The 12,088-nt window shown below is 39.5% G+C and overlaps 1 protein-coding gene across 1 annotated transcript in view; it reads left to right on the forward strand.

Moving 5' to 3' along the window:
- LOC109973951 (CMP-N-acetylneuraminate-beta-galactosamide-alpha-2,3-sialyltransferase 1-like) overlaps positions 1–12,088 on the forward strand; it is a 52,247-nt gene that overhangs the window by 24,072 nt on the left and 16,087 nt on the right. Inside the window, exon 2 of the mRNA XM_020623859.1 lies at positions 8,804–9,478. Coding sequence (XP_020479515.1) covers positions 9,203–9,478 — 276 coding nt within the window. The 5' untranslated portion in view covers positions 8,804–9,202. The remainder of the gene's footprint in view (positions 1–8,803; positions 9,479–12,088) is intronic.

Raw genomic sequence — 12,088 nt, forward strand, 5'->3', positions numbered from 1 at the left:
AAAGGGTGGTGCAAAATTAATAAGCAGGGGTAAAGAGTCATTTCTTTAGTCTGGACTAAGGTGGTGAACTGACCAACCAATGGGCTGACTGACAGACTTGATACAAACTAAATAAAAGAGGTAAATGTAGCAGAAGAACACTTTGATGTGCTGATCCTCAGTGGGTTCAGTAATATTAGCAATAGTATCATGGCACCATCCTCGACTGTGAAAACTTCATTCCAGGACAGAGAACAGACAATGTAAAACACATAGTTATCAAATATTGGTATTAATCAATGAAGATATCAGTTCCCAGCAGATACACAGTATTAAGGTCACTATGGGCCGATAAGCAGGTGAAGTGTTAGTCAGCTTTCTGACAAGTGCCTATATCAGTCTGTGGGTCATCCCTGTGGTTAAACTTGTAAAATGCCTTGGTTGGTGCTGTGGGGGAAAATGGTAGTTAAAGAAAAATGTTAAGCGCTGGTAGGTGAAGTGATACTGACTGCTCATATATGTAGTACCAGCCACACAGACCTCCACACACGTAGTTTCTGCATCTGCTACAAGGATATCACACCACTTCCTTTGTGCTTTTTTAATGAACATAAACATGACAAATTAAAGGAAATGTCCTGAATAAACAAGTGGTCTTTTCCAGGACAAAAGTGTCCCCATCTACAGGGCATGAGGGGTCACTGGTTTGATGAGTATGAAAATGATGTGACTCATATGCTGTGGTCTTCAGTCACCAGATCTCATCCCAGCTGAACACCTTTGGCAGGTTTTGGACCAATGTGTTAGACAACATCTCTATCACCATCATCAAAGTACCACATGAGGGAAGAACAGTGTTCATCCCTCCAGTAGAATTCAAAAACTTGTAGAGTCAATTCCAAGGTACACTGGAACTGTTCTGGTGGCATGTTTTGGCCCAGCACCTTACTGAGATGCTTCATGTTGGTTTTTTTCTTTCATTTGTCACCTGTTTGTTCTTTTAAGTTCGAGCAAATAACCAAAGCTGTGGGTTTCCAGACAGAGTGCTTTTCATGTTCTTCTTGACAAAAATGGATTTTTACCAAATGCAGAAGTGGATCTGGAATAAGATCAGAGACGGACTAAGCTCTTCAGTGGATCTGACTGACATGCTGATAGCGAAGTCATTCAATACAGCAGAAGCCCTGCTGATGTTAGTACACTGACAGAGTTGTCATCACGGCTGATATCTGAATAAAGCTAGTCAGAAATTAAAGAAAGACTGTGTCACTGTGCCATGCAGTTGAGCAGGCCCACTTCTACTTGGAAACATACTGTTTGAACACGTTTCTTGATTATGTGCCAAATCATCAAAATCCTTCTTTCCTACTGTAAATTATTTTGTGGTAATGTGTAGTCAGTCTTTAATAAACACACTGCCTTGGCCTCAGAGCTCCCTTTGTGGCTGATATTAGCACATCTACATAAAGAGGAAAATGCATCTCCCTGGTGTAAAGCTGCAGTAAAAAGCCTTCGTTGGTCAAAAAGACAAAACAAAGAAGCGGCAGCAGCATGGCAGACTTATAGGACGTTGCCAAAAATGTGGATTGTCTGGTTTGTCATTTAAGGCTCTCTGCACCATTTCCTGGTGCTCATGATGCCTTTTGGAAGGGGGAACTTCCTTGACAAACCACATTAATAATGAGGCCTGTTTTTGCATTCTCTGTCTGGCTGCACCCAGCTATCAGTGGAAGTGCAGGAAAAACATTTATTTGAGTTCAAAATTGCCTCATCAAAAATACAGATAAAAAAAAATCACCAGTCTCATAGGAACACGTATTCTGTTGACAAATGTGCAAATGGACTACCCATTGCATTCCATCAGAGGCATTCCAAGTCTTCAGCTTTGTTAATGATTAATGGGACAGACATCTCATTTTGGACAGCGACCATGCTCGACAACACACATCAATAATCAGAGCTGCTTTACATTCTGTCCACCTTGCTATCAGTTGGAGTGCAGGGGAAGCCATTTAACTGCATGCAAAATGACCTTCCATTAAAACTATTTTCACAGGAGTCTGATGGTGCAGTGTTTGGTTTTACTACATCACAGGCTTTTCTCATCTGAAAATCAAGGGCGCTTGGTTTGTATGTACTGAGTCCCTGCACCTTGTATCGTGTGTTGCTGTATACAGTATGTATTTGCTGGGTTCATTTCCATGTTCATGCATTTTGTTTGTCCTTGTGTGAGTTTTTTTTAATTTTTTTTTATTTTCAGCACCTAGGAGGAGAAAACAATTTAAGAAAAATAGCCAACTGCAGTTTTCCAGATCAATATTGCAATCTCAACTTCAATTGCAATCCCTTTTTAAGAGTTAATGTCTGTATATTTGGTTTGTGTAGTATTAAACAAGATATTTGTATAAAGTGTTATCACAAACAAAGTCTACAGAGTCAGATATGATATATCCTGTCAGTTAGAGAAAAACTTCTGCCTACCATACTGCTTAAGCTAACGTTAGCTTCACAGACTGACAATTAAAATTGCACATTCAAATTGCAGCTTGGACATAAAAGCTTCATTTCCTTGAGCCTGTAAATTCATTTTAGAATTACGTTTCCTGGTGCACAGTACATGAATTCAACCTTAACTGCATAAATTAAACATTTAATTATGGCTCAGCATATACAGTATCATAGCCTGGATGTTAGTGTTACATTTTAAGCCTCACTGATCCTCCAGTGAATCCGGCATTACAACCTTATCCTGTGCACGTAAACATTGTTCAAAACTGACAGAATTTTATTTTAAATCTTTGTGGAGATACCAAAGTTTCCAAACATACCAAACGTCAGAGTGAATTTTGGAGAAATGTACAGTCAACTAAAATGTACAAGGCATCTTGAATATTTTCACTTTGATGGAATAGTGCAGCCATGAGAAGCATGGAGTCCTAGTTTTGAGTATTGCACTCTGTAGGCATCATATCACTGGAGATGGAACCAGGTAATACAGATTAAATATGATACTGCCAAACAGTGAGAATTTTCTTCCCCCAATATTTGAGCTATTAAGGGTAAAAGAAGGTGGGGGCTGTGTTAAGGGGTTCAAAATAGTAAGCACGAGCTGAGGGAACTGATCAGAATCGTAGTGTGAAGGTTCATCTCATACTGCACTGCTCTGTGCTTGTATTCAGTAACACACTCAGGAGAATAAGGCGGCCTCACAGGGGAGTTAACACACCGGGGAAACTTTATTGCTCCTGACAAGTGCAGGAACATGGATTGGTGTGAAGGACGTGACAAATAATAGTCTGCAGTAATCAGTGGAAATGCAATGAGACGGTGTCTAAGTGAGAGGCTAATACAAGGAATAAAATTACAGATATAATCAGCTGCTGAGCCAGGGCAAATGAATACAGGTCCATTAGAGTTGTGTTAAAAAAACAGTAAACCCAACACAACAAGGACATAAAAGAAGCAGAGGTAAATAAAAAGAGCAGTGATGATAATCTGCTGCTTTGTGATAATGTAGCATTTGACACGGATCAAATCTACAGAGGAACACTGAAACATTTCATTCTCTACAGATGCATCATTTGGTCCTAATCCACATATAGTGTGAGCCTACCAGGTAGCTAACACATGAACACATAGTACAGTCAAATGATGTATATGTCTCTGTGCCTTGATGGGGAGCATCATGTCATTATGAAAATGTCACAGAGCAGTTTGCACTGGATTCAGTTTCAGCAAAATGTAGTTCACAAATGCTGCACAAACACAATCACAACCAATCACAAACACACACACTTTTCTGCCACTATTGTTTATTTCACATGATAGACTTTCTCTGTTTGTTTTTGTCAGGGTCTTCCTCCCTAGTTGATGTGGGCAGGTAGCTGGAACAGTCAGATCAGACCAAACAGCACCCACTGAGTCCTGATTAAGCACATTAGCATTTTATTTGTTCAATTCCTAATATGAAATGCCTAAGTATGGTTTAATCCAAACTTTTGATTTGATTTCTTCCTATGTGGTCATGAATATTGAATCCCTCCATTATCTATACAGCTTATCGTGAAGAGGGTCGTGGGGGGCTGGAGCTAATCCCAGCTGACATTGAGGGAGAGGCAGGGTCCACCCTGGACATGTCGCCACTCTATCACAGGGCTGACACTTACAGAGAGACTGAATATTTAAATTGAACTGAGAAATCCTGAATCTCTGAAATTCTGTCTTCAGGGGCTTTTCCTTAAATCAAAGACATTTTTTGGCAGAGGAGGGTCGTGGGGTCCTGGAGCGAATCCCAGCTGACATTGAGGGAGAGGCAGGGTCCACCCTGGACATGTCGCCACTCTATCACAGGGCTGACACTTACAGAGAGACTGAATATTTAAATTGAACTGAGAAATCCTGAATCTCTGAAATTCTGTCTTCAGGGGCTTTTCCTTAAATCAAAGACATTTTTTGGCAATTCTCGACTATGTTGTGACTAGCACACTGCATGGTCTGTTCACTCAGGGATGCCACAGTGCTACCTAGGATATTGTTTCTGATGTGATATAAACCATAAAATTATAATACCTGTTGTACATAATACTTGTTTAAAGAATGAGGTATTTTATATATTGTTCTTACTGTCATTAAACTCGTGAATGAAATGAACAATGCATGAATTCATTTCGTAAACCTTTTTGATTTCACTACCCCGAGTGTGGCCCCCAGTTGAAACCCTTTGGTTCCAACTGAAGAGGTAAATCTTCAAAATAAAGTTCACAAATCTACAGCTTCATTTTCAGTGAGGATCAGCAATTTCCTAAAACAGCCTGGCACTACAGTCTTCAGCTAACATTACTCTAACAGGAGTAAATAGTGTATTTGTTGGGAAATATTTTAAGCTGCAGATCAATACACATTTGAGCAGCTAGTGGGTATTTGCATTAGAATACTGGATTGATTCAAAGTGCATGGTCATCACAATGAAGGAATATGTCACCCAGTGCAACAGCTGTGCCTTCTCAGAGTAATACTGTTTAACAGATCGACAGTTATGAGGCGCACCCTTGCTGTCAGGGCATTTACAGGTTTTGTTGGTCTGGTATGACCAGAATCTTGGCTAATGCTTACAAACTAGATTTATTTTTCAAGCCTGATCATTAACATAAAACCAACCAATTATTTGTCTTTTACAGAAAACTGAATTACAGTTTAAAAAGCACAAAAATTAATGGTGGTTTTATTATATGTGTTTGCCTACTATCAATCTTCAATTTAATTAATTAGATCTGTCTCAGTATTGCATTCACAACCATTTCTTGTTTTACTTGAGGCTCATAAAAAGACTACCAACACCTTTCAATCTCTCAACGTCTCTGGAATAATTTGTATGTGCTTGAAAAGGAAACATAATCATGCCTCCCATTTTATTAAAATCAAGCACTGACTCAAATTCAATATCTGTAAAAATGAAATCCTCCCCACCAAGGCCTCATGGATCTGGAACTTCATTGTTTTTACTCTCCAAGTGATATTATTAGTTACTGAGCAGAAATTGCACAGAAAATCCCTTAAGGTTTCTTCTCAGTTGTCTTTAACATATTTTCTTATTCATCCCGTCTGGTGCACTTTCAGTGCTGATGACAGTAGAGATTCAGGTTATCTTATTTCTTGCTTTCACATAATATTGTTCATAGTAAGAAACTGGTTTGTTAGCGTACCTTTTTTTTTTTTTTTACATTAAGGCTTCTCTAAAGCCCTTTCCAGACATAGAATATGTACCATTGTTGGCATAATATGACTATTAGAGTGGCGGCCCTTCAGGCACAGAGTACATGTCCATTATATGTAAAACTTCCTTTGGACTTTAGGCTGTTCTGTTCACACAGCAGAGATGATAATGCAGAAGGTACACACAAAACAAGGAGTTGAAGCTAGGTCAACTGCGATGCAGCAACCACTTTAAAAGGAGTGGTATTGAAGAAGAGTGTTCTCTTTTCTCTGAGAACCTGCAGCAGTAATGGATTTAAAACTCATTCTGCAGCTAAAGCTTTAATCAGTGACCACTGTGTGTGAGGGACACTCACCCCCATTTCTCACCACTGACTCACCAAATACATTCTCTCATTCATTTGTATTTTTTGATAGTGCACAAGCTCAGACTGACAAGACATCTTTCTATCTGTCCTTGTATCTTGTGCTGCACAACATTCCGTTCAGACTCGTAATGCTTGCATCGTGACTTCTGTGTTATGGCACTTATTCAGTCATAACGCTGACATGTTAGGGTTACGTAGAACCCCCACTGCTTGGCACACACATTCTCAGCTTTGCAGAGATAGCTCTCTGAAGCATATAACACATAAGAGTCTTCAAAACTGCACCATTTTGATTTCTTAAATCACTCACAAGTAGCAGAAGTAAGCTGGGGAGAAAAACAATTTCCAGCCAACACAAACTGAAAACACTTGAACTACACCCTGCAAAGATGATGACTTCTCAAAACTAAAGATTACAGTGAAAATCACCGCTCACACACTAGAGCTTGCAACACCCTCTCTTTCACTCAGCCCCCTCTCCTTCCCTTTTGCAGTGTTAATAGACGCTCTGCTGTCTCAGCATGGTGGACTTTGATCAGCGCAGGGTTTGCCAGCCTTCATTTGGACAAGGTTAGGGGAACAAGATGATGGTCTGTGGGTTGTCAAAAGCCCTTGGTTTTAAACTGTATTCTGCTCGATCTCACATCTACCTGGACCCTTAATACCAAGGGACTTTAAATCAAGTCGAGTCAATAGCCTGCTTCATAGATGTAGACTTGTTCATTCAAACATCCAAAAACAGGTTTCCCCAGGTATCCTAGCCAAAACAGCTACCTTTTCCAGCTTTTGGTTCTATGCAAATATGCTGTCCTCTGTGAACCCCAGAGTGCCAAACAGCAAAACAGATTTCTTACTGTATAAACCTTCCTGTGTATTGGCCTGTGTCAGTGCTGCTGATAAACGGCTGTACAGTTTGTTCTTCTGCTCTGATAGCAAGAATGAAATCAACAGGCCAGACATGTTTTAAAGCCAATCCTCTCTGCTTCACTCCAGGGTGGAATTTGAATGACCTGATCAATTTCTAATCAGGAGATACCCACAGCCTCTTCTTGTGTTGTGATGGAGTTTCCCACAGATCTTCTCTATGGAGGCCTCACTCAGAAATTGTCAAGCACAAAGGGCGGGTAGGGTGAATTCTGGGATTCATTTTTTAGATATATTTCTTCCTGTGTAGTGATGATGGCAATTTATCTCCTATGTGATCTGCTGCCAGCTAAATATAGCAGCATTTATGGAATCCTAAACACAGCTGCACATCAGAATGAAGCCCAGGCTCTGTTTAAAAGCAGAGGTGGCCTTTTCATGTTGAAAATGAACCCTCAGGAGACCCGCCTGCTTTTCTGTCATGAAAAGCCCTACTCCATACTTACTCTGGGAATTTTGTCTCCATTATATTTCTGACTACTTGTAGAGGTTCTATAGTAGGTCTACCATTATATTTACTGGTGGTTCTCAGTCACTTATGTCAGATGAAGTGTATAACATGCATCATGTTCTAAACCGATTTCAAACTGAATTCAAACATTGTTAATTACATAAAAGTGGTGGTTGTTACATTTTTCATACAGTTGAATTGTCAATGATTATATTGGTTTGGTCTGGTTTGCATTTGTACTACTACCCTAGAGTCACAGAAACTGGCTCTTACTTTTAGATACTGTATGTGTTTCAAACATTTTTCCATTATTTTTGTATTTTAGCCATTTATCCATCACTTTAAGCTACAGTACATTTTGTATGCTATAGCTAATTATTCACCATCAGCCATTTATCCTGTGACCTTTTACTATTTAAAGTGTTTATTCATTATTTTTAGCCATGGATGCTAGCTAAATGGTTGACATGTTTCAATTATTTATCCGTATTTCTATGTAACCATCAGTTTCAGTTTTATGACTGATTGATCCTTTTTTATTAAAGTTGGTCTGAATTAGTTTTTTATGCGGGCCGTCCCTGGTAGGCTAGTGGTTAAGGCCCAGTGCTCTCGCCACCATAGCGTGGGTTCGAATCAGGGTTGTGTCAGGAAGGGCATCCAGCGTAAAACACGTGGTCTGAATTAGTTTAAATCTTTGCTTTCCTCTGTAAATCATGTTGTAACCTTGTTTCAAAAGGTTGCATTATATTTATTACAATGATTAATATTAGTATTAGAACTGGTTGCATTCAAAGTATCAGGTAATACCACCAAAGAACAATATGATTACAACTGTACACTTTCTGAAGTTGATTTATGAATGTGACACTGGATCCGCGACTTTTTTTGGTATCGTGATTTGTACTGTACATTTGGACTTTGATCTGATCTTGGTCAACAGATTGTTTCCAGTTACTGACATATTCTTAACAGTAGAATTGAAGAGAGTTTGATTAAAGCTGCTGCCTGTTTGTTCCAGGGGAACTGTAATAATTTTCATAATCTATTGAGACATTTCTGGTGTTTGATATTCTTTTAAAGGGCCGAGAGACTGCGATGTGTAATTTGGGAGCCTTGAAGAGGAACAAAATGAACAAAACAGTGAAATTCTTTTCACAGTCCAGCACAGAAACTGTAGTGTGATGTTAAAGCAACTTAGACGGTGTAATCGTAGAACTACTAGCATTGTGTAATTAATTACATGAACACTGAGCAATGCAGTATACTTGCATGTACTTGTGTTAAGCAGTATTCAAGTTTCATAGTCTGTTTTTCTGGTTAAAAAAATCCCAATATGTGTTACAAAAATGTCCTTTTATTTGCCTTCTAGGTAGATCGTTAAAAAAAGGATGACATGTCAGTCAGTGACCTCACAAACTGCTCAGTCCACAGTCTGAGCAGTCGGTAAAACTGTCTGAATCTGATTAACCAGGAGCCATCACGCTGACAGGACCTCGCAGTGGATTAACTTTGGTTTGTTTCTGCAAAGCAAGAATATGGATGGATTTTATGAAGGACATTCATAAACCAAATATTGTGGGGTTTTTTTTTTTTTTTTGGAAACCAATCTGCTCCTCTGACAGCAGTGCTACATCTGAGCCACTTGCACCATGTGGTCAGCAGGGTTGCTTTTTGCCCCCACACCTTCAGGACTATAGATTTATCATGATGCTATTTTTGTCAATTACACTCAGAAAGTTTCCAGGCAACTGATTTGGATTGTGATGACATGTTTCTATCTAAGAGGAAAATTAGGACCTTTACTCTGCTGTTTTCCATCCTTACATTTACAACGCTCCTATTCAGCTACACTTTCCGGGACCCCTCGCTCTATGGCTTCTTCAAATCCTCTTTTCGCAACAACAGGCTATGCGCCTGTCACCAGCAGTGCATGATGAAGTTGGAGGATAACCCCTGGTTCACTGAGCGCTTCAATCAGTCCATCCACCCGTTGATGACTAGTGACAACAGTGTCCTCTCTAATGAAACCTTCAGATGGTGGCAGGTAAGATGGGTAGGGGATTTGTGATGTTATCCCTGCAGAGGATTGAAAAATATGCACATTCAGCTTCTGAGAGCAGAAGACGTGCTGCAAAGAAAGTTCATGAGTAAAGAGCCGAGCTCACACTCTGCTCACACACTGTAATGCTCCTAGAAGTCGTTGGTTTTTGTCACATGGATTGTTTCAAATCCAAGGGATCTTCACCGGGATCGAGTTGTAATGCAAACTCCCACACACAATTTGTTCACATTTATCAAGTGAGATAGAGGACATGGACATAGTTTTCTCTCTGCATCTATCCCACATCTGTAGATGAAGAGAGATGTTCTCCATTAACTTGAATGTAAACATGATACCATAACCCTTCACTAACTTAAAGTCACCTCTTGCAATCTGTCTTAAACATTTCAGTAACTTACAGTATATAAAGGCTCTGTTTTCCTGTAAGTACAAAGCTGCCATAGCTTCAAACACAGTCTTTATGCAGTTTTCCTTGGTCGCCATTAAGCACAGAAAATCCCCTTCATTCGTCCACAGCTGGTTCAGTGGCTGGACAGACCATCTCCTCCACTGTCTTCTCTCTTCTCTGTGTTGCATTAATTTTAGCAAAAGTAACTGCTGTTCAGCATAATAATAATTTTAACCCCAACATGACACATTCAGTCTCAGTTGCCATTGTTAGCAAGTTGTAAAAAAGCACAACACAGTGGCATAGCCACCCCACCGCCAACTTGCATTTTGGCAGTGTAATTGCAGAGCGACACAGAAGCACCAGACTATCAAGTATAAATGCTCAAGGCAGCGTAGGCCCACTTACATAGCCTACAGTGTAGGCTCTATGTAGATTCAATGCAGATCCATAAATCAAGCTTTAAGGCCAGTTCTACTCAGCTCCTGAACACAATTTAATGTCTTCTGTGGTTCTGAAGCAGTTTTGTCATGTCTGAGAAAATAACCCCTGATCATGTCATCGGGCCTGTTTGGGCTGTAGTTTGAGAGTTCACATGTTAATAGAAAGCGTCTGTTATATGGCCATGGAGCTCGAAAGACATGGACATCTACTGTAATAAACCAGGATGAATCAGAACTCCTTTCACAGTGAAAATACAGAGAGTAGTTTTTTTCAGTTTGACCCATATTCAAGAATAATATTCAAGCTACTTCAGCCTCTGCTACTTTGATTTGAACCATTCTGGGGCGCTTCTCTAATGATCACCTGCTGGTGTTCCTTTCCACTTAGAACTCAAATGTAATGCATTTTTGCTCTTTGCTTTACACATTATTGAGGGTACGAAAATGAATATCCACCAAAAATCTAGAAGCTTTTATTGGGTTTTTAGTACTACCTGACACAACAGTCGGTGGAGAAGCTGTTATCTCCACCTCTTCTGTGGTGGATTGTGTCACCTGTATGAGTGCTGACTAAATGTCTGCTTAACAGAGAAACCTTTATTTTAGGAGTTACACAAAAAGTTTATATTTACTGTTATTACTAATATTTCCTCATATCAAAGACCATTATAGCTCCATTGGAAAATGTTTTATCTATTCAATTTATCTATAGGGATCATAAAGCATTCCAAACATAAAAATGAATTATTGGGTACAATCGCTGGTATTTTATGGAGGATTTCTCATTTAAGTCCACTTTCATATAAATTAGAATTGACGACGGCTATGAGCCACATTAAGTGTCAGTCTTACTTTTATTTTATCGAACCAACATACACTGCACTTTCTCCCTTTATTCCATGATTAGGTTATTGCTTTCTAAATTAGAAAATGTACATCACACAATTATCCTACCTTTGTCTGGAAGGCATCCAGTGTCTTAGGTGTTCCTACATTCACCTCACACCATGTCCAATTAAAGACAAGAATAGGAAAATTACTGTAAGGTTGCCTCCTGTCACTATTCATTTCAGGAAATGCCTCTCGCCGGGAACCTGATGAACCAAGTGTCAGTTATAAACAGCCTAGCCAGATGGTTTGGGCTGTGCTGCCACAAGGCAAGGGCATGACCGTCAGCTGTACTGGCCCTCTTTGTTCCACTGAAATGTCAAATCTTACATGTTCCACAGCTAAATGTGATTTATGTAAAGGAAAGGTTCTCACTACTACTAGAACTGTCTTTCATATGTTGTGTAATCTGGATTTTTTAAATTATTGATGCCAAATTAGAGTTTTATTCTTACGATGTAAAGCTGTATTGGCCATATTCAATGACAAATACAATTCTAAAATATGAAATGGCATCCCACATCATTCTATTAGCTTGATGGATAAACTTTGACAATAATATTTATAAAACACTGTGCAAAACCTCATGTGAGATTATATCAGAACATTCAAAATCCATTCAGCGTTTCCAGCTGCCACAGCACAACATGTATCAGTACATAGTACACACTCCTGTTTTTATTTGCTGTGGTTCCAAGTTCAAAGAAGAAGAAGAAGAAGAAGGCCAGGCCAAAAGAGCCCCTGCAGATGGAGCTAAGCTGCCCCTGATGTTATTTTGGAAATGCACTTGGTGTCTTGAGCTCTGCTGCCCTTGTTCAATCACTTCTACTTAAAGTGCCCCTGAAGTCTTGGCTCTCTCTGAGGTCTGTCTCT

Source organism: Monopterus albus, unplaced genomic scaffold (genome assembly GCF_001952655.1).
Source record: "Monopterus albus unplaced genomic scaffold, M_albus_1.0 scaffold313.1, whole genome shotgun sequence".
NCBI classification, from domain to species: domain Eukaryota; kingdom Metazoa; phylum Chordata; class Actinopteri; order Synbranchiformes; family Synbranchidae; genus Monopterus; species Monopterus albus.